General features: G+C 40.0%; 1 protein-coding gene across 4 annotated transcripts in view; it reads left to right on the forward strand.

The window, feature by feature from the left end:
* Positions 1 to 22,217, forward strand: part of CDH7 (cadherin 7) — a 121,102-nt gene extending 98,885 nt beyond the window's left edge. For all 4 annotated transcript variants that reach the window (XM_083450124.1, XM_083450125.1, XM_083450127.1 and 1 more), the window contains exons 8-12: positions 3,299 to 3,435; positions 5,154 to 5,275; positions 6,357 to 6,474; positions 9,514 to 9,765; positions 20,782 to 22,217. In XM_083450124.1, the coding sequence (XP_083306250.1) occupies positions 3,299 to 3,435; positions 5,154 to 5,275; positions 6,357 to 6,474; positions 9,514 to 9,765; positions 20,782 to 21,275 (1,123 nt within the window). In that variant the 3' untranslated portion in view covers positions 21,276 to 22,217. The remainder of the gene's footprint in view (positions 1 to 3,298; positions 3,436 to 5,153; positions 5,276 to 6,356; positions 6,475 to 9,513; positions 9,766 to 20,781) is intronic.
* The last annotated feature ends 1,177 nt before the right edge of the window (positions 22,218 to 23,394 follow it).

Genomic DNA, 23,394 nt, shown 5'->3' on the forward strand with positions numbered 1-23,394 from the left:
ATGAAAGTTCCAGAGGATTCACAGCTACCAAACTCAAAATGATATGAAGTGCAAGGCCTTTTTATAGCCTTTTTATATGCCTGCCTGCCTTTGTTTAGTCCTGATTAGAATTTCTCCCAAGCTTGGCAGCTTGAAAGAAAGAGAAAATGGGGCAGTACATCTGATAAAACATATTGTTGTCACTATTTGTTTTAGACATCTTACACTTATTCATTATTTTAGTATATAAGGCCGTACTTCTATACAGGTTCCCTAAATTACTCTGCCATAAAGGTTTTTATTGCAATCCTCCTCATTTTGTTGTCTGCTTGAGAAAATTGAACTACAGCTTTTAAAGTGACTGGCTCCATCACTTAAAAAGCAGATTGAGCCCGTCTAGGAAAAGTGATTTCAAACACCTGTATAGTCAAAGACTCATTGAACAGCCTTGGGAACATTACTATCTCTCTCTCAGCCTTAGCACAGGAATTATAGTAATCTACTTCAGTTTAAGGAAACACCCGGGGTTGTATCCAGTGCTCCATGTGCATTTTTCCACTGGTGCAACTAGACTTCCTTGTCCCTCAGCCTCCAGAGCTGTTTTGATGCTGTTCAGGGGGCTAGAGGGGAAAATGGGAGGAACAGGAAACTCTTCTGCTGGTGGTAGCATCTAGTGAACAGAACCACTCAAAAGTGTGATCCAAAAAGCAAAATTTAGCTTGGATACAGTTTGTTTTATAGGTCTCCCCAAATCATTGGAGCAGGGGTTGAGAAATGTACCGGGGGCTGCAGTGGGAAAGGAAGGGAAGAGAGAAAAATGTTGTGCAAGCTGCCTACACTCATGCTGCTTGAATACAACCCAATGTTATTAGAAGGCTTTAATCAGCTGAATTTTTCTCAAGGAAATATGTCATGCAAACTAATGTTCTCAGAACCGGCTTTTGACTAGCTATGCTGAGCAGTGTCAGGGTTAATAGCTAGGAAGCTTGAGAGCTGTCCAGAGATTAAATTCCATCTGCCCAGGCCTGCCAAGAGTGGCTACATTGCAAAGGTGACAGGCGATGTCTCTGGGGGAAGGATGCCAACCATGAAGCTGTTCAAGAGCTGTGCATTGCTGACCAAATACAGCAGTTCAAGCATGAGGGGAAAACAAAAGCAGGGAGTTACTAAAATGAAAGCCAAATGAGCATGTCATCAGTGCAGAAACATTCCTAAAGGGTAGGCAATAAAAATAATTGATGCTCTTTGGGTTCATTAAACTGGACCAATTTAGTTAGAGTCACACAAGGGGTCAGATTTTCAAATTTCATCTGCAAGGGTCCTCCAAACCCCCCAATTTTTTTTCCAGGGGTTGCAGAGAGAAGGAGTGGCAGAAAACTCCATTCTGTGATTGTGAATTATGTTCCATTCATGGAAGATACATTAGGATGCAGGCCATTGCCTTCAGTAACTAAAATGCAATGATATTGATATTTTTGTAATATGCAGTTATAATTTAAAATGTAATTGCTCACTCAGTGAAATCAACAAAAATATTTTGATTGGTTAACAACCCTGCAAATAATTCGTGTCACTCGTGTCACTTTCACAAAATTCTAAATGTTCCCACTGGCTCAAAATGGTGGGTGACCCCTGTTGTATATTTGCAAAGCCTTTTTGAGCAATGTGATGGGAAATCCCACCTTTTCTGTTCTATGAAAGCGCTGTTGATTCAGGAAACCATTGTAGTGGATTACTGCACTAAGAAACAGGATGAAGGCTTGCCATCTGGGAATAATACTGTGAAGTACAAATGTGCAAACTGTCTCATCTTTACAATCAAAATCATCACTGTTTGAGCTATCCATCCTTTTGGTTAAAAGTGAACGAAGACACACACACACACACACACACACAAAGAGAGGGTTTTTTATTGTTGTCAAAGTACTTCCGAGGAAAGTGGAAGCATTTCATGTGAAGAGAACATAATTTGCAACAGCTTGTCCTTGCCTTTTTTCAAGCAGTGGTATTTGCATCCTTAAGCACACCCATGAATGGTCATGGATTAGTAATACAATAAATGTGGAGGGCCACAGGTTCCCTATCCCTGATTTACATCCACATCACAATTGCACTTTCCTTTATGTGCATTAATTTGCTTCTCTTCGCCTCCTGCATCATGTAGAGAGATTAATGTGATTGAGAACTCCCTTTCATTGGAAAGTGATCCTTTTGGATGGATGAGTCACTGCCCCACCAACCTCAATCTACCCTCAGCCAACCCTCACCTGCCTACCTTCTGACTTAAAACTGCCTGTTAGCTTTCTCCTCTTAATGTCTCAGTGTTGTCCCTTTTAGAATTCAGCCAGGAAGATGATAGGGGGCAAAACAAGAATCACTTGCTCCAGCTCTGGCTCTCATTGTCTCTGGCTCCTCCTAATGTTCAGTTATCTGACTTCTACCCTACCATTCCCAATGGGCATCATCAGCAGGGCTATGAAAAAAAACAACCTTATTTCATGGCAAGCAGGTGACTTCAGGCTGTCATATATTCACTGTCAATCAGCATTCCAGTTAAACACAATCTGGCCTTCTGGTATATTGTGTTATATCAAAGGTGTGTTTCTAATGGGTCTAAAAGTACATAGCCAATTTCCAAGAGGGTAATTAAACAGTCAACAATGGGCATTTTCTCCCTTTCTCATGGCTTATTTTCCATCTGAGCTTTTCTCCTCCTTGAAAACAGCTTGGGGGATCAGGCAAGGCGAGCTTAAGCCAAGGTTGCTCAGTGACAGGAGTCTGTGTTTGTATGATGACAATAAGGCCCCAGGAGCAAATGTAGTAATACGTAATCCCTGACCTACTCCACAGTTTTCTTATTCACCCCATGGGCTTTTCTGCCTGTGACAAAAAGTTCAGTGTCTCGCAGTGGAAGCTCTGCTGGGAACCACAGGGGATTGATACAGCCAGGTGGCACAGTTCCAAATCTATTCCACATTAGGTTGGGTTCAGAAGTAGAGTCTTCCAAAAATAAATGAGTGGTCGACCTAAGAGCAAAAGAGCAGAAATGGAAAGGAAATACCTGTGACCTCAGTTAGGAAGGTATCATGAAATGCAGGAACTGAGCCATCTTTCCTCGACACAGTGAATTTTGCAGAATCAGATGGCTCTGTGTAACAAACTCTCTGTGTGCTGTAAGGGCTGTAAGACAGCTGACAACAAAGGAGAAAAGAATCTAGATGAAAAGCTCTTTGAGCTTAATGTGAAATAAATGAAACTTAACACGCACACACATTGCAATTATACATACATCAAAAGTTTTCTTTCATCTTTCATCCAGGTACTCCATAGATCGAAACACAGACCTGGAGAGATATTTTAATATTGATGCCAACAGTGGGGTGATTACCACTGCAAAGCCGTTGGATAGAGAAACAAACGCTGTTCATAACATCACTGTCTTGGCTATGGAGAGCCGTAAGTTCCCACTGCAAAGCCATTTTTTAAGCCTTTAAAAGTATTGGTGAAATGAATCAAGTTGTTCACGAAGAACCTTAAGTGTTGGAAGAGATGCTTTAAACCATAAACAGTTAACTGTAATGAGTTAAAAGTTAATGCTATTTCATGACAATTCTCTAAGGTTTTTAGGCAGTATCATGTATCATAGAATCCTGATCTTAGAACTATAATGTCTCAAAGAGGGCAGAAACACCCTTAATGTATTCATATATTATTGTTTAATCTTCCATGGGCATCTCCTTAGATTAAAAGAGAGAGGATAGAAATCAAAGAGTTAAATAAATATATGGGAAAGGATTCACCTAGGATTCACCCAGCAGCAGAAGCCCTGTTCAAGGATTTATGCATGCAAAATGGGGTTTTGCCCTATCTCTTTCCACTGCCCCCCTCCAAATTGTCTTGAGGGGTCTGATGAACCCACAATACGGGGGGGGGGGGGGAGAAGAGAGGGATTGTTCCCTCTGGCAACCTGAAGTGTACATGCAAATAGAATGAATGGAAGAATGTGGCTTTGAATTTTACCCATGGTGTTAGAATTGACAGTATATGCAGAAGTAGTCAACAAGGTGCCCACCAGAAGTTTGGAACTCCCATCAACATGGACCAGGGGTGGGAAATATTTAACATATGGCCTAAACTGAGGAACAAATTTGGCCCATGAGGTTACTTCTCAAAAACCACTTCCACCTTATAATCTGCTGATGTCACTCTGATGGGGGATGGGTGGGTCAGGGTTCAATCCTGCATTGGCAGCTTACACATGTTTCTTGCAGGGGACTTGGGGCACACACAGCAGAATGTAACCCCTGCTCATCAGTTCATGAGTGATGGTTAATTCCTGCTGAGTTTAGCTGTAAGTGTCTATTCCCCTGCTAGGAACAGGAGCATGGAGCCAAAGCACAGCATAAGTCTGTTTGAAAACCCTTTTGCAAACAGTTTCACAATGCATTTTTAAGCTCCACTTTTCATGGGTTTGATGAACAGGCTGCTTGCAAAAGGGCTTTCAAATAGCCTAGAGTACCCTCTGAAGTCCTGACAACCAGGGCTTCAAAGCATACTATCACCTGGCATCATAGTTATGCCATGTGATTTACAAGTGGGCTGGCTTGCATGTCTGTCAGATTTGGCCAACAGGATTGGAGAGATAACCATCCAGCCCTTTGGCCAATAAAGTTTTTCCCGGCTGTAATCCAACAACATCTGAATGGCACCATGTTGTATACCAATTATACAATATAACAACTTGCAACTGTAGAATTACAGTTTACTTACATTTGTATAACAAGGGTTCATTAATACTGCTAGATTAAGACCCATCATTTGTCATAGATGCATCCATGGTTATACAGGGGAAATAATTACAATTCTCCTAACTGCTGGCAAAAGAAAGGAAATTGAAGGAGCTGGAGAAATTACCCTTCTTTATTCCCTTCCCTGTACCTTTTTCTCATACGTTCAATGTAGGCCATTAGGAGAAATAGGACAATGTACTAGAAGAACCATTGGCCTGATCAAGCATGGCAGCCCTTTTCTTCTTTTCAGTTTTGGTTCACTCTTAGTGACAAAAATCCCACTGACAACTTAATTTTGTGGTTCCAGAAATATGGAACATATTTCATAGTTTCAGAATTGGTTCATTATGAATAATAACAACTGGTTCTTGTCCTTTGAAACAGAAAACCCTTCGCAAATTGGGAGGGGATATGTGGCCATCACTATTCTTGACATCAACGACAATGCTCCTGAGTTTGCAATGGATTATGAAACTATTGTCTGTGAAAATGCAGAACCTGGCCAGGTGTGGATTTATATTCCTAACAGCTTGATGATATTTGCTGCACAGCAGTAATTTGATTTGCATTGATGCCTCTTTTAAGATAAAATATAATCAGTTTATTGCAGTAAAAATGACATGTTGATTTGAAGCTAAAATAAACATTAACTAGATATGAAACCATCATCCACGAGCCTGTGAGAAAACTGCACAGGTAAATCTACACTGCATATGATTTTGATCATCCTCTACACTTCCTAATCCATGAAAATAGAAAATTTCCATTCGTCCAGTTAATTTCACTAAAATAGATCTTTTTTAGAGTAAAACTACACTGAGTACCAGCTAGATGCTCTTATGCTCAGATTCCATAAATGGCCTTCTTTGTCTTGTGTCCTCAACTATTGAATAATGAATCTCTCATAATTCCTTGAATTCCTAGAACATATTAATTCTTTAAGAATTGCTACTGTGTCACATCCTACCAACGTTCTCAATTGAGCTTGAATTTTTTAAAAAAATATTATCAGCAGAGGCGTTACCCAATTAAACTGTTCCATCAACACAAGGTTTTTTAGATAAGCAATGAACTTCCCTGCCCTTTCCTTATGCAACTCCTAAATATGTTCTGGCACTTCTCACAACCTTCTGGATTCAGATTTACATGGCATTCAGGAAGCGTATAGGGAGGATGGGGATGTTTTATTGTGCAACTAAAACTCCTTGTGCTAGTGGAACTGTTTAGTTGGATATTTCCCCAGGTTTTTATCTGCACGGACACTATTTAAATGACAATGGCTGCCTGTGCCACCATGCAACATTTCCCCCCATTTTAACTCTTTCAGCATCCCTTGTAATCACACACACAAAATTAACAGGGGTGCTATCAAAACAGAAACTCTAAACCAAATTCTAATGAGTGCCAGAATTTTGATGGGTACCTGAATGTAACAAAAATGGACTGTGGGTCACACCACTATATAAAATTTCCTCTCCCTTCTTAGAGCTCTGAGAAGTTGCCTTTTATTGAATGCAGACTAAAATATTGCCTTGTATTTAATGCAAACTAAAATCTAACCTGAAGGCAAATCACTTTTCTCTCTAGGCAATTCAAAGAATCAGTGCCATTGACAAAGATGATCCACCTAGTGGTCATCAATTTTCCTTCAGTTTGGCAGGGGAGGCTGCAAATAACCACAACTTTACATTACAAGATAATAAAGGTAAGGTACTGGCTGTGATTGTCAATGTCAACCCAAGGGCATTGTGAGCGTTGACACACCAACACTCTTATTTCTTCAGACAGGCAATACCGACTGTCATCTGGAGTAACTTCACTGTCAGGAAGAACATTAATTAAGAGCAATCAGACCCCAAAGTAATTTTTATCCATAGATTATCTGTCAGGAGAAAGAAGCTGCTGCTTAAATCATTTTAAGCCATGAGCTAAACAGATGGGCTTCAGATCCATTCTTAAACAGACTCTTTTTCACTTTTTGTTTTTATAGGTCTTTATCTAAATTAGATTATACCTCAGGGCAGCAGCTGAAAAATTTCCTGGGTCTCATGTTTGATTAATGTAACTCAGGAAATATAGAAATGAGCCCTTAAACACATGGCAAATTGGCCACCTCTTTGAGAAAACAACTTTTTCATCCATATCTTCTGCTGCTAAAAATACTTTTTGGAAACACAAGCTAAAGGTTCCATGTTTCTAGGCTGTTAGTATGATTTCACTCTCCTACGTGGAACAACATTTTGCTAAAGGGTAGAGATCCTTGCAAAGTTGGAAAGAGCTATTCTTGCTTTATTTATTTATTGTATATTTCATTTGCCCTTAAAGGTGGATGTTGGAAAGAATTCTAGATGAAGTCCTTCAGCTCCCCATCTCAAACATGAAAAATAAATGCAGCAGATCCTCCAAAACAGAAAGCCATTACCCTTTTCTGAAGGGTAACCTTAACGGGTGTGAGGACTGGTAGCGGACATTTCAAAGGAGGAAATCTGTGTCACGTATAATGGTTCAATCAATGCCACTGCAATTTGCAAGTTCCCATTTACAAGTTCTTGAATCTTCTGCATTCCAAAATAAGCATGTAGAAGCTAGGAGGCTTTTCATTGTTTCGTTGCTGTTTGTTGATGACTAGTTTTATTTTTGGAAAATGCTCCCCTCTGTTTCAAGTTTTATAGTTTGTATTAAAAAATATAAATATGCCAATTATGATTTCTCACCGTATTCACAAGTGATGTTTAAGCTTGCACCTCCTCCAGAGAGAAAAGCATATATTGGTTCTGAAATATTAGAACTGGCAGGAGATTTTTAAAGTCAGTTGTCACCTTTTTGTATATTTTTAGTATATACACTGAAATCTTTGTTATTCATTTATTCAAAGATCTTAGGTGTGATCCATTAGTAAAAAGTAAATTATTTGTTGTATCTGTTCATCCGTGAACATCTGAAAAACAATTGGAAATCAGTTGTGACAGCAATTTGTGTTGATTCACATGGTACCTCTGAGAGGAATTTCAAGAGCTGCTAATTTTATTAGGTCTCAAATGCACATCCTTTTAATATACATAGCAAAAGGCAAATATACATGAATTATCTTCAGAATGTGTCATTTATAATGCATTTTTGCTCACTTTACTCCTTGAAAGATGTTGACAGAGATGCATTCATTGAGCATGTTCTCTTGACTACATAGATTTGCCCCCTAAGTTTCAGTCTGGACTTTCTTAGTTCCAAGGTTATGTTTTTTAACAAAGCCATCTGAATTATTATAATAAACAGCCCCATTTTAAGAAACAATCCAATGTTTTAAACCATGAGCCACCAAAGAAAAATACTGTTCTCATCTTCTCCAGCTGATGTGTTGTACACTCAGCTATGTTAGTGTCCTCATGTATGACGCTGATGATATAATTATGGATAATAGCAAGAAGCCTACAGAAAGGGCTATAACTCAGTATTAGAGCACATACTTCACATCAATCAATTTGGCCTTTCCAGGTCAGTGTAGACAATATTGAGGTAGATGGTCCATAGATAGATTTCTGTCTTCTTAAGAGCCTTATCTTTCCCTAATTGGTTAGAGCAAATAGATCTGCTTCACAAAGTTGTGCGTTTGGAGGGGGGGGTGTTTTTCTTTAAGTGCCTACAGATAAGAAACTCAGGACCAAACAAAGTTCATTAAAACTTAGCCATTACTTGCAAGCACCAGTGAGCTGTCGTTTGCACACACACTTAAGTGCCAATGCAGATCACGTCTCTCTCTCTCTCTCTCTCTCTCTCTCTCTCTGTGTGTGTGTGTATATACAATATTTATTTTGTGCTCATGGGTACACAGTTGTATACATATTCTTCCTTGTGTAATTTACTTTGTGCCATTCATACGCATTAGATTTCCAACCAATTTAAACCATGAAGTGCTATACTTTTTAGAGAAACAGTTGATTCAAAGCACCTTTAAGAGACCTTTACACTCCTTGACATTGGAATCCTGATATCGTTTTCTGAGAATTTGCCCTTTTTTTTTAGATTAGCAGTGGCATTATTCAAATTCTTAACTGAACGACAAATCCTTTTCTCAGGGTTTGATGAACACATCCCTTCCTACACACACACACACACACACACACACACACATATCAAAACACTCTACAAAGATAGAGTGGCTAGAGATACTCATGGAAGGCCAAGCGATGTAGTCCTCTTTTTCAAAAATAAAAAATAAATGGAAAAAATTGAGTGAAATTTAACATTTGAAATGAAGCACTCATGATAAATTTTCCTTTATGGGCCTAATGGATCAGAACATGTCTCCTGGCTGTTCTCCACATGCACATGGATCCTAGACCAGGATATGCCAATGATGAAAGACATGAGAACATGAACTTTTAACCTTTCTGTTGTCTTTTCTTGAAACCCTCTATTAAGATTGCACCTTGCATTTACAAGGCCTGTCATCAGGCAATGTGGAAGACTTGCCGCAGCTTGACTAGGGAATTAGGCAAGGAGACATGGAACTCCATTAAACAAGGGATACCTATGAAGGGATAACTATGAAGGACCCAAGGTGGGCTAACCTTCAGCCCTTCCCAGGGCTTGTTCTTTGCAGTCTCAGGTTGTAAAGACTGCGAGCTGGTTGCTATTGGTAAGGGTAAAACAAAGGGCATAATAAATTGATATGTGTTTTAAAAAGGCACAGAATATTTCTTGAAGAAATCCTGTCAGTTTCACTCTTTGTCTTTCCTCGGTCCAGATAACACGGCATCTATTCTAACCAGAAGAAATGGATTCCGGAGGCAGGAGCAGTCAGTTTACTATTTGCCAGTATTTATTGTGGACAGTGGCTCTCCTTCACTGAGCAGCACCAACACACTCACTATCCGGGTGTGCGACTGTGACGCAGATGGCATTGCCCAAACGTGCAACGCAGAGGCCTACATCTTGCCAGCAGGACTTAGCACCGGGGCACTCATAGCGATACTGGCTTGTGTTCTGACATTGCTAGGTATGTCTTTGGGGCTTGTTCCCTGGAGAGGGACAGTTTTCTTTCAGAACAAATGCAATTCCATAAACTTATACGTGTTTGCAATTGCTTGGGCAGGGATCAAATAAAATGTGTTTATTTATTACAATATTTTTATACTGCCTGTAATGTGGCCAACTCGAGGTTGTGTACAATAGATCATGAAATAGAATACAGAAACCAAAATGCAAATAAACTCACTAAATACAAGAAGTAACAATCAAGAGTTAGAAAAGGAAACGGAAACCTTAAAGGTTCTACAGTGGGATCAGGCCAATTCCCATCTAGTCCAGCATCCTGTTCAACCAGATACAGCAGTACCTTGGTTGGTGAACTTAATCTGTTCCAGGAGTCTGTTCGACAACCAAGGCATGGCTTCCGATTGGCTGTAGGAGCTTTCTGCACTCAATCGGAAGATGTGCAAGCTGCATCGGACGTTTGGCTTCTGAAAAACGTTCACAAACTGGAACACTCACTTCTGGGTTTGCAGCATTCGGGAGTCAAAATGTCTGAGTACCAAGGCGTTCAACAACCAAGGTATGACTGTCCCTGTGGGAAACTTGCAGGCAGAACCTGAGTGCAAGAGGACTTTCACCTCCTGCAGCTTCCAGCAACTGATATTCAGATATATAGCCATCATGACATCAGTAGCTAGCATGAACAGAAATGTTTTCAGAATGTGTTGAAATTGACATGTGACTTATTTCTGGGGGGAAACCCTTCTAGAGAGTGAGTGCCACCACAGATAAGGCCTTTGGGGCTTCTCACATCTAGGCACTGACCAACCAAGACTTACTTAATTTCAGTAGATGAAACTGCATCACACATCTTCAATTCTCTAAAGTAATTAGTTTCTGTCATGTCAGCCACACTAAACAAATGTGTCTTATGTCAGCCACACTTAAGACACATTTGTTTAGTCCGACACAAGATGTACAGCATGGGTAGGCAAACTAAGGCTTGGGGGCCAGATTCAGCCCAATCGCCTTCTAAATCCAGCCTGCAGATGGTCCAGGAACCAGCGTGTTTTTACATGAGTAGAATGTGTGCTTTTATTTAAAATGCATCTCTGGGTTATTTGTGGGCATAGGAATTTGTTCTCCCCCCCCAAATATATATATATATATATATATATATATATATATATATATATATATAGTCCAGCTCCCCACAAGGTCTGAGGGACAGTGGACTGGCCCCCTGTTGAAAATGTTTGTTGACCCCTGATATAAAGGATAAGAACTGCAGCCTTAAAGCCTAACCCGCAACCTTAGGCTTATATATACCAAATCTTATACAGTGGTACCTCTAGTTACAAACTTACGGTAATTTGTTCCAGAGGTCAATTATTAACCTGAAACTGTTCTTAACTAGAGGCGTGCTTTCGCTAATGGGGGCCTCTTGCTGCTGCTGCGCCGCCGGCACACGGTTTCCGTTCTCATCCTGGGGCAAAGTTCTCAACTCAAGGTAACTCTTCCAGGTTAGAGGAATTTGTAACCTGAGGCATTTGTAACCTGAGGCATTTGTAACTCGAGGTACCACCGTATACAGATTTGGTAACTTCTACCTTTCCAGAAGGTGTTCAGTCTCTTGATTATGCATTAGCAGCCTGGAATCTGTGATGGTTACAGACTCACACCTGGTTATCCGGAATAAGCTCAGAGGCACAGATACATTTATACAATCTGTGTTCTATTCTCACAATCACCTCAGACTAGAAGCACCAATTCACAAGTAAAAAATGGCACTGGAGTCTGGGGGGGGGAGAGCACCTTTTCTAAAGCCTAATCTATAAAAAGCTCTGAACTGTGATAGCATTTTTTAAATCATTGCTTGGCACCTTACTTGAGTGCATATGGCAGTTAGGACTTGGCACAGTCCTGGCACCTTCTAGGCAAATAATGATCATGCAATAATTGCCAGAACTTCACATTTCTCTGAAGCAGCTTTTTCATCATTATTACCATGTGTATAGATCATTGTCTGTAGTAGACACACACTGGTTCACACTTCACATTAATGCACAGTAAAAAAAATTCCTATGCTTTCATGTGAATGAGCAATGTATGGTTGCCTGCTGCTGAAATCACAGTTACTTCACTCTTTCCTGACTACTTTGTCTGGCTTGTACAAACTGAACTCATTTTTGGCTTCTTGTGGTTTATGTGGAGCAATTTTTGGCTTCTTGTGGTTTGTGTGGAGAGAAACCCTGGTTTTGGACAACTCAACATGCCAGATCATGGCTTGTTTCCTGGCAGCAGTGGAAGAGCAAAGCACCGACAATTACCAGCATGCTTTTCATTCATATTAAACCATAGTTTAAGTATGGTTCAATGGGATGTGCAAACCAGGCCACTTTATAAGTGAGCTACATTTGCAAGCAACTTTTCTTAAAGGCTAGAATTGTTCCTGTTTTTGTAAAGGAGATGATTTATATCCTCTGTCAAGTAGGTGCATTTATTTTAACTTTTAAAGTTCAGATATACATAGCTCAAGTCAAGCTATGATACGGAGTGTAACAAACAGTGCTGGGAGCAGTGAGGTCTCTTTAATCAGGCACAACTTACACATGGGAAATGCAGGCAGAAAACTGGATTAGTGAACAATAATGGACATAGTCTAGTAGTCATAGGCTTATAATGCCCAAGCCTTCACATGTCTGCTCAAAAGTAAGATTTATTGAGTTAAATGTAGCTTACCCCAGATAAGTGAGTACAGTGGACACTTGGGTTGCGAATGTGATCCATGCGGGAAGCACGTTTGCAACCCGCAGCACTGCATCTGCGCATGCACGGGTCGCGATTCGGCGCTTCTGCGCATGCACAAGCCCGGAAACCTGGAAGTAACCCATTCCGCTACTTTCGGGTTCAGCGCAATGAGCAACCCGAAATCGCACAACCAGAAGCGTCCGTAACCCGAGGTATGACTATATAGGAATACAGCCGAACATAAACTTATTACCACTTGTGTATGTGTCCAAAACCCCTTAATAAATATAGCTGGCAAATGTTAGATTCTTGAGTATATAACTGAAGCATCAACATGTATTTCCATTTGCCCCAAAATATTAATGAGTATGAAAATACCATAGAGCATATGAAACAGATACAATATAATTCCATTAGTAAAAATTTTGACATACACGTGTTTCTTTCATGTAACCTTGTTTTTTCAAACAGCATAATATTTCAGGTGAGTAGGTAAAAGTTAAAAAGAATTCAGCAGCGAATATTGTAATTTTGACATGCCTTGATATTTAATTGGATTTCTGTTCATTTATGTTTCTTAAAACTTTACCATCTATTGAGAAATGTCTATGTGACAGAATTTGAACCTAGTAGGGAACCAAGTGCGGTAACTGCTAGTGCAAAATACTGATCCATCCATCATTTTGCATTTGGCTGTGCTTGTCAGAATTGACACATTCTTCATCTATGGATTCTGGTTTCCAACCTAGGCCTCCTGTGGTTCAGGTGTCTTAGGAACAGACAGGTAGAGTTTTCCAGCAAAAGTATGAGATTCAAAGACGACAGTGTTTTATTCAGGAAGTGACATTGCCCATGACAAGAAATGACATATGTGAAGACTAAGCTCTCCAGACAACCTTTCAGACTGTTAAAACTGCAAAAACAGCTTCCATAGTTTACATGCAATGCTCTCCATATTCCAAGTGTCACAGAAAAGAGCATTTCAAGCTAAACTGAACTTTGCTCAGAATTACTGGGAGTTTGAAATCAACTCGGCAGAATACAAATTGTTAGATGAAGAACAAACTTTATGCCACAAATATTTCTGAATTATTCTCTGCTTAGCTGTTGCCTGATTTAGAGCAGTGTTCAGAAAGACATCTTGGAGTCCAATCCCATTCATGTTTACTTGGAAGTATGAGTCGAACTTAATTTAACAATCACAGAAGTATCAATTCCAGTATCTGTTTAAGTAAATTATAGCTGTGGGTTGCCTAATTTGACCAGACTGGCAGGAGGTTCTTAACCCTTTCCCCCCTGTACTGATACACCATGGGGTTTCTTCTCTCTGCGCTCCTCCAAGCGGTCATTCCTCCTCTGGTCACTGCTATGGATACATGACCTTACTGTCAGGGACTTAATATTTTAAATAATCATCCTACTCCCAGAAATTTACTAAGGATAATATCCAACTAAGTCTAACTTAGGTCTGACATACTGAAATAATGGGCTTTATTGATTTAAATGGATCTGTTCTGAGTATGATTTGTCTACTTGTTTCATATCTCTCCCCCCGCCCCATTTTTGGCAAAAAAAAGGAAAGCTAATAGATAAAAAAGAAAAAGAAAGAGGAAAGCTAAAAATATGTCACAGGCCAAAATTGCCTGATTCTTCCCTTTCAACAGAGAGGAAGTATTTCACAATGCACCTCTCCGTTACTCTTTTAAAAATCTGGATGTATACCCCATAACTCATAATGGGCAACCTTTGCTTGTTAAATACTGTTCAACCTCTATTCCTTATTTGTAAAACAATAAATAAAAGGGAGCTGCTGACCGCATTACGCAGTATGAGGTGAGAGACTGAAGTGGTAAAATTCCAGCTTGCACCTTTACAGGCTAAGGATAGAGTGTCACACTGTGAATTTTTCCCCATGTTAAAAAAATATCGCTGCAAGTAGCAAACATGCACAGGAGTGGTTTAGTGTATTCCTGTCCCTAATGGGACCATGCTACTACATTTGGGGAGCTTTTTATATGGGAAAATGATTTTTTTTAATTAAAAAAATTACACAGACTGAATTGGTACTGTCCATCATTCTCCTTCCTGAGTCTCTTACTTCATTTTTTTTTCATTTAGACAGGCACCACCTCTCAGATCCAAATAGCCCTGTTGTTATTGGAAGCCTTCAAGGCAATCTGTACATATAAAGCATATTGTATTCTAACTCTTGTCAGCTGTGATTTTTTTTAAAAAAAAAATGGGGGGAGCGTAAAGATCGAAAAAATACATGATTGTAGCATATAAAAAGCACAAGAAAATCATCTTGCTGGGTGTCATTATTTTTATACTGTACATAATTCCTTAAAGAAATAAGTGAGGAAAATATTCAATGCCTCTGAGAATTATATGGCAATTGCGGTGTAATTTCCCCCCAGTTAACATCACAGACACACAATAGTAATTGCTTTTATAATAACTGTTTAACATAATCGTAACGATCATTTTGTGCCCCCTCAGACATGTACAACTGTTTCTCAAACTCAAAAGGTTTTTCCTGTGCTTCAGTTAGGCACGGGAATGCTATTGATAAGCCAAAACCTTTTTCCTCATCTGATGTATCAGTGGCACATAGGAGCACTGGTGTGCACAGGGGAAGGCCCCTTTATGGCCCACAAGAAAGTGTCCTAATAGCCATTTTCATTTCCCCGTAACATTTTCCTCCACATAAAATTGTTTGTATACTGCCTTTCAGCCTCCAAAAGGCCCCAAGACAATTGACTATGTTAAAATAGCATTTAGAGGGGGAAGCCAATAATGCATTTAAAAAATCCATAGACAAATGAGAATTCAAACCATTCAAAGCTGTGCAGAATGAAGAGGCTTACCGTATTTTTCGCTCTATAAGATGCACCAGACCACAAGACGCACCTAGTTTTTGGAGGAGGAAAACAAGAAAAAAATATTCTGAACCTCCGAAGCCAGAACAGTGAAAGCAGCAATCCCTCTTACTGTTCTGGCTTCTGTGATAGCTGCGCAGCCTGTATTCGCTCCATAGGACGCACACACATTTCCCCTTACTTTTTAGGAGGGAAAAAGTGAGTCTTATAGAGCAAAAAATACGGTAACTACCTAGACGTGGTCAGTGAAGAGGCCTCCCAAGTTGCATGCAAATAATGAGCATGTTTGTGTGGAAGAAGGTGGTCCTTCAAAGCTGGCATTGCCCCTAATATAAAGAAACAAAAATAAAAATGAATCCACTACTTTTTGGTGGAAACAGCACAGTCACCTAGAATGTGTTGGAGGATCACACAGAGAGTGCAGCATTTCTGGTAATTGCACTTTAAGAGACTTAATTTCCTTCCTCTTGAACCTTGCCAAACTCAAACCTGAACTTTAGAAACCATGTACGTTCAGCCTGGCTTTTGGTGCACTAGCCTCCCTACTGGCATCAACCAAACTTGTAACATTCATTTTGGCTGGAGTGTACTCTTACTTTGTACTCATTCTATTGATTGTATGGGTTGTTCCTGGGCAGAGATGGCAGCCACGTTCTTCCTAGCCAAGCTAGTAAGATTGCTATGCTCAGTCTCAAGGGAGATGCAAGCTCTACCGGCTCCATAATTCTCTCCAGTCTTGATTGAAACAAGCTGGAGAATAATAGTCAACTTCACCTATACAAACTTTCCTGGGAGTAGGGATGGGGAAGAAATTTGATTCAGTTAGTGTTTAAAGGCAAACTACCTAATTTGCACCTTCCGCGGGTCAGCAAACTTTGACAGCAGGTCCACTGTCCCTCAGACCTTGTGGGGGGCCGGACTGTATTTTTTTTTGGGGGGGGGGGTGAACAAATTCCTATGCCCCACAAAAAACTCAGAGATGCATTTTAAATAAAAGCACACATTCTACTCTTGTAAAAACACGCTGATTCCCGGACCGTCCATGGGCTGGATTTAGAAGGCGATTGGGCCAGATCCGGCCCCAGGGCCTTAGTTTGCCTACCCATGCACTATGTGTACAAAATGCTTATGCTAAAATGTGCACAAAATGCATCTATTGGGGGAAATTGCATACAAAAATGTGTATGTTAGGAGACACTAAAATGCTGATGAATTTTCATAAGGGCTTTTTTAAAAAAAATGTAAACTGATGTGGAAATATGGATAATTGAACTTAAGAGTGATTAAATGGGGGACTGAAATTGATTGAAATGTGGAGAACTGTACTTAAGAGTGGGAAAATAACAAACTTAAAGCAACTGGAATTATCAGATTCACCCATTCCTACCTGAGAATAAGCCCTATATGATGCAATGGGACTTACTTCTGATTAAACACAGAATCGTAGAATGGTAGAGTACAATGCAGGAATATTCGCCCAATGTGGGGCTCAAACCCCATGACCCTGAGATTAAGAGTCTCATGCTCCATCAACTGAGCTACTCTAAACATGCATAGAAATTTTCTCTCAATTCCAGAGAGGAAGAGTAAATGATTGAAGGACCCAATCTGGGGAATGAAGAGGGAGTTTATTTTCTGCTGAGGATAATTTGGGGAATAATCTCACCATTGTTGGGGCCCAATACATGGGGGGGGGGGGGACAGCACTCAATGCTGATCCATAGCATAGGGCCCAATCCAAGGGTGGGGGGGGCATAACCCCTGCCAAAGGTAAGTAGACAATAAACATCTCTACCCTTTAATTGGGCTCCATGCAAACCAATGGAGTGCCTTCAGATTTATTCACTTGCTATAGAGAAGGAAAGCTTGCAAGAAGATAGGGAGGTAATTTTTTGGATTTCCTCTGTGGTTGGTTCAGAAAAATTAACTTAGGCCTTCTGAGTTGCGGGGGGGGGTGTGTCAAAATTTTGGGGTTAATCCAAGGCAGGTTTAGGAGTGCTCAGTCATCTATTTTAAAATATGTGGCTTAGTAGGGATGTGCTGTATGCTTGTAGCAATGGTAGATGTTCAGTTTTGAAGCCTGGAGGTTGTGGTTATAAGTAAGACTAATGAACAATCCTGAAAATTAGCCTTTCTGGCCATTCAACTAGACACTGATTATTGCCATGTTGGGATTCCCTTCTCTTTCTCCTTCAGTATCTCTTCTAAAGCAGTTCCCATTGAAATCCAACTGTTCTTGCACTGGAATTCAGCACTAACTGGTTTTGCAGGCAGCGAGTGCCATGACTCTTGCAGAGTCGCTAAAGTGGGATTTATTCATGCAGAGGTTAAAAATTATTGTTCAGGAGCAGTTGGAGTGATTAGAAATTAATATTCTCTTAAAGCCATTTAAATGCTAAAATGTTTAACCTTTCAAAGGACTTCATATTTTTCTTGGCTTCAAGCAATCGTGGGCTGTGTGAGGCATAACCACATAAAACATTCATTTTATCGTGATTTTTATTGTACCTCTAGGCTGGCAGATCTACTAAGTTTCATATATTTTGCACTTATTAGCAGGTATTTAACTCCCCAGATGAAGTCTGCTGAACATGTCATAGTGTGAAAACACATTTTCACTGGAGCAAAGAAAAGATTAACTGCTCAATACATGGCTGTAGTACCATCCTAGTGTGGTCAAAAGTAATTCTTTTAAAAGAGAAAAGAGACGAGCTTCATCAGTGGGCTCTTCATTTGAATCTTATTACTATCCTCAATATTTTATTTCATAAAATTGTACGGCTAAGTCCTGAAATCTTTCCAGTTTAATGACTTTATAGTTCTTACCTTGCGTTTGTGCTCATTATCAGCCTATGAAATTGGCCACAATAAGATTGCCACTTGCCAAAGGTGACTGATTTTCACAGCTTTGAAAACCAGCCTTCTAGATTCACAGTGTGTTCTGCTACAGACTTCTAGATTCACAGTGTGTTCTGCTACAGACTTTTCCACACCACAGAACAAGTCTTCCAAAACCCACTTTCAATATTAACCCCACATCTTATTTCTTCAGCTCATTTATATGCCACCTTTAATTATAAACAGTATCATGACAATTAGCCATGCAATAAAAGAATAAAATAAAATGTACAGTGGTGGCATCCAAGAATTGTTTAAAAACTCATTGCCAGGGAACACCTGAGCAAATAGGTAGGTTTTCAGCAGTAGACAAAACAGCAAATAATTGGGGCCTGATGCTGGTTAGCTAGTTGCAGTCTTAAAGAGGACTGCAGCATGTTAGTTGCAGGCCCCACTTGTTAATGTGCCTGCCAAGCAGTTTATAGTACCTTTCCCCATACTCAGAGCAGAGATTTAGCCATTCCATGAAACATGGAAATGGCACCCTACTCAACCTCAATGTATACTACTACTAAAGGTAGTATACATTTGAAAATTAGAATATGTCAAAATGTTTTCATTTATGTGGTATTGTGCTAATGTAGCCACTGAGTTAAATTGCATACTTAAAACATCATTTTAGGGGAGAGGTATTTTCTGCAACTTGTAGTTCTGCAGCTATTGTTGTTGCAAACAACCAATAAGCCATCACAATTTATGAGAAAATAGTTAAGGTATCTCTACTGTGATGCACATTGGACCCTCCAGCTTTGTTTAAGAACTTACGGAACTTGGACTGTAGGTTCCTTCCAGTAGGTGATATTGCTTATTGAAGGCAAATAAAACAATTTATATCCTTTGTTTTTTTTAAAAAACAACAAATAGATGAGCTACCCTTAAAATGTGCATGTGTTATCTGGAACTGAAATGATGTCTTTGCTTGATTTATGAACAACGTTGGTTGCAAATGATGATAAATGTATGGTACAGCTTAGTATGATTATCTATCTATATCTATCTATCTATCTATCTATCTATCTATCTATCATCTATCTATCCATCTGTCTGGATTATTATGTGTTATACAAGTCATGCTAAATGCATGCCTATTGAAATCCATGAACTTCCATTGGTTTAAATGGGCCTACTCTGCATGTGACGCGGGTGGCGCTGTGGGTAAAAGCCTCAGCGCCTAGGGCTTGCTGATCGAAAGGTCGGCGGTTCGAATCCCCACGGCGGGGTGCGCTCCCGTTGTTCGGTCCCAGCGCCTGCCAACCTAGCAGTTCGAAAGCACTCCCGGGTGCAAGTAGATAAATAGGGGCCGCTTACTAGCGGGAAGGTAAACGGCGTTTCCGTGTGCGGCTCTGGCTCGCCAGAGCAGTGATGTCACGCTGGCCACGTGACCCAGAAGTGTCTGCGGACAGCGCTGGCCCCCGGCCTCTAGAGTGAGATGAGCGCACAACCCTAGAGTCTGTCAAGACTGGCCCATACGGGCAGGGGTACCTTTACCTTTACTCTGCATGTGGCTAACTCTGGAGATCACCCATCATCATTAGAGTATGGTCACATCTTACATGCATTTAACTTACACCATTTCAACCATACGCAGGTTGTGGGTTGAAATCCTACAAGTTAAATGCAAGCAAGCATGAAACCTTAAAAACGGTTTTTTCCCCCTGCCAGATTTTCCTGGCACAAAAAGAACTTTTAAGCTCTCTCCTTTGCTTGGGAAGCAATGCCCTCTCCACACTCTGACTCTCAAGACTTAAATGTTGAATAGTCTTTGACTGTTTCCACAAATGTTCGTCTTGGCACTAAAGCCAACAAGAAATCCTCTTAAGCATCAGAAACAGCAAAATTATTACATCTTCATATCATAGGCCTGATCTAATAAATGCCAGCAGCCTTTGCAGTTCTCATCAGAAATAATTCACAGGTACACGGCGCAGTACTCTGCATTAAAGGAAAGTGTTATCTATTAGAGAGATGCTTTTAATGCACAAACCGAGACTTATGTTAGACATTATTTAACAACCCTGAATTTCCCAATCAAGGATCGAATACTTCATCAGGCAGCCTGTCGTCATATACTTCAATAATGGAGTCACTTCCCAAAGTCTGACAGTTAAATTACACATGGTATGTTTATGAATGTGATTTTATCACCTGAGCAATTAAGAGTTCAGAAGAAGGTCTCTTTTTATTGCATGGCTGTGAGGTTGTAATATTTGGCCCGAGCTGGCTCTGGAAATTTATGTTTTGGCAGCCAGTGTAGTATACAGAATTACATATGAAGATGTTAAATCAGTATGAGGGTGGCAATAAATTGTTTAATGTCTGAAAGCCCTTGGTCTAAAAGCCATTTTAGAACTTGTTAGCAAATTTAAAAACTGACTGTATGGTATGACCACCATAGTGTGTGAGCGGTTCTCTTATGCATAATTTAGAAATAGCTCTGCTGGTAAGTAAAACCTTAATGAATGGATAAAGTTCAGTATATGCCTTCGCTAAATGTATCGCCTCTTCCATTGCAGTGCTTGTCCTACTCATTGTTACAATGAGACGACGGAAAAAGGAGCCCCTTGTTTTCGATGAAGAGAGGGATATCAGGGAAAACATAGTCAGATATGATGATGAGGGAGGCGGAGAGGAAGACACCGAGGCCTTTGATATGGCTGCCTTGAGGAACCTCAACATCATCCGAGACACCAAAACGAGGAGGGATGTAACGCCAGAGATCCAGTTCTTGAGTAGACCATCCTTTAAAAGCATCCCGGATAACGTCATTTTTCGGGAATTTATTTGGGAAAGACTAAAAGAGGCTGATGTGGATCCTTGTGCTCCACCGTATGATTCCCTGCAGACATACGCATTTGAGGGAAATGGTTCGGTGGCTGAGTCACTCAGCTCTTTAGATTCTATCAGTTCAAACTCAGATCAGAATTATGATTACCTCAGTGACTGGGGGCCTCGTTTTAAACGGCTTGCAGACATGTATGGAACTGGACCAGAAAATTTGTATTCATAGCCTTTGAACCTTTCTATGACGATGCACTAAAGAAAAAGAAAATAAAAACTCAATATCTGGGACTAAGGAAAATCTGTAAATATTTCTCCATTTTTAACCTTTTGGGTTTCTTTTTGCCTTGGTGAAGCATATCTTCATTAGAACTTTGTCCTAGGGACTGCACTGAACACACACAGATTCTGAGCATCCAATGGCATTTTTTCTGATAACATTAAGATGCTCGGGCATGTGCAAATAGATAGCAACCCTCGTATACCTGCAGAGGCAACCAACCTCTAAGAGTAAGTAACGCACTGTGACCTCAATGAGCCAATGATATCCTGTAGATGCCTTCGCAGTACTGCTGGGTCTAGACTGCAGAGTCTTTGCTTAGTGGAGAGAAGGGGGAAATCATTTACTACGTACAATGTTAATACAATATATTGTCTACTACTGATGCAAAGTTCTTTTATTTACAGTGTTGCATGCAGTTTGCTGGCTCAGAAACAAATCCAACACGATGACTTTTTAAAATGTTGGTCTTAAAAGCTATTTAGTCCAAAAGCCTCTGTAAATATCTGGGTGACTCTAAAAATAGATTGCAATTCCTGTTATGAAAATCTGCAACATGTGCCATTGCCTTATCAAAATTGTTTCCAGGATATGTCAAACCAGAGATCTGGAAAGTGATTATCACAGTTTTGTGATGCCTATGTAGGTATGGGGGGGAATTGCTGTCTATTTACAGGTTTTTTTTAATTATCCTTACCTCTTCTGATTAGTACAGGAGAACTTATCCTTTCTTCATTTTTTATTAGTTTTTAAATAAAACATTGATGTGTAAAGTTATGTTTATTTTGGAGCTCCAGTCTCCATCACATTCAGGTTTATTATACTGCATCATGGTATTAGGTGCTTGAGAACATGCTGTTTTTCCCTCCAGTCTCAGCTACATGAAGGAAATGAAGCATGGAAATAGAGAAATTACAGTGAAGCAATTGAGTCCCTCGTTCATCTCTCTGAGAGGAACACTGCTACAAGGACACACCACTGTCATTGTTCTTCTGAGCCATTACAATGTCTAAGATATTTGAATAAAATGTTTGTACTTTGCATTTTCAAAAGGAGACTACAGAGGCAGTCGGGAGCGTCTCTAATGCAAGTTGTAGCTTTCAAGGTCATCCATTCTATGAGCTCCAGCGATTTAAACAAACCTGCACCTTCCATCAAGTTTGCTACCTCTTTTGCTGCGGCGGAATCACAGCAAAAGACTCGGCAGCAAAAGACTCTTTTACATTTCTTTCATATGTTAAGCAGTGTGATACGATTAGCACCAGAATCCATCTTCAGATCCTGACGCACATAAGTATTTCCCCCCCAGGGAGTTAACTTCATAACACATCATCTCTATGCTGGTTCAGGTGTGCCAAACTCGAAGGATGATTGCAGTCAGTTAAAATAATGTTGGATTTTTTGAACTAGAATTTATTAGAATATGACAAGTTTTTATGATTCAGGCAATATTTATATTTTAGCTGTCCTGATTTATTACTAGCAAATAGGACATGGATTCAAGTAGAATAGCGCTTTATTTTAATAGTCTTTTCCTATTTTCGTCTTTCTCACACTTACCCCTTTGTTTTTCTGAAGATTGCTTTTGAGTTCCTGAATAAGGCTCAATCCTGAAAACATTAACCCCTCCATTCTTGGTTTTCAAGACTTGCTCCAAAACTGAATAGTGCTGGAATTTAAGGTCTAGCCATGTGCTGAAACCTGTCCTCCATTGCTCAAGAGATTTAGCCCCCTGTGAGAAAGTTTCTTTTTTTTTTATGCCTCGTTCTCATTGTGCTTGCAAATTGCTTCAGAATTTTTTTCAGAATTTTGGTGGGTGTGAGACAGAGCTTACTTTATTGTGAGGTGGCCAGGTGGTGTGTGTGTGTGTTTTCTTCTTTTAATTTCCAACAAACATTTCTCCTCAGTACTCTGCCGCCTCCCTGGCTACCTCCACTTCCTGACTTGAAAAAGTCCTATGGAAGAAGTTTGTGTCGCAATGTCTTCCCTTGCGCCCTTAGAGCCAGGGAAGCTAGCTACAAAATGGCTAATTTTGTTTCTAAGGGTATCTTTCCCTTTACCAAACACT

This window comes from Podarcis tiliguerta (genome assembly GCF_965153285.1).
Source record: "Podarcis tiliguerta genome assembly, chromosome: 7".
Taxonomy (NCBI): Eukaryota; Metazoa; Chordata; class Lepidosauria; order Squamata; family Lacertidae; genus Podarcis; species Podarcis tiliguerta.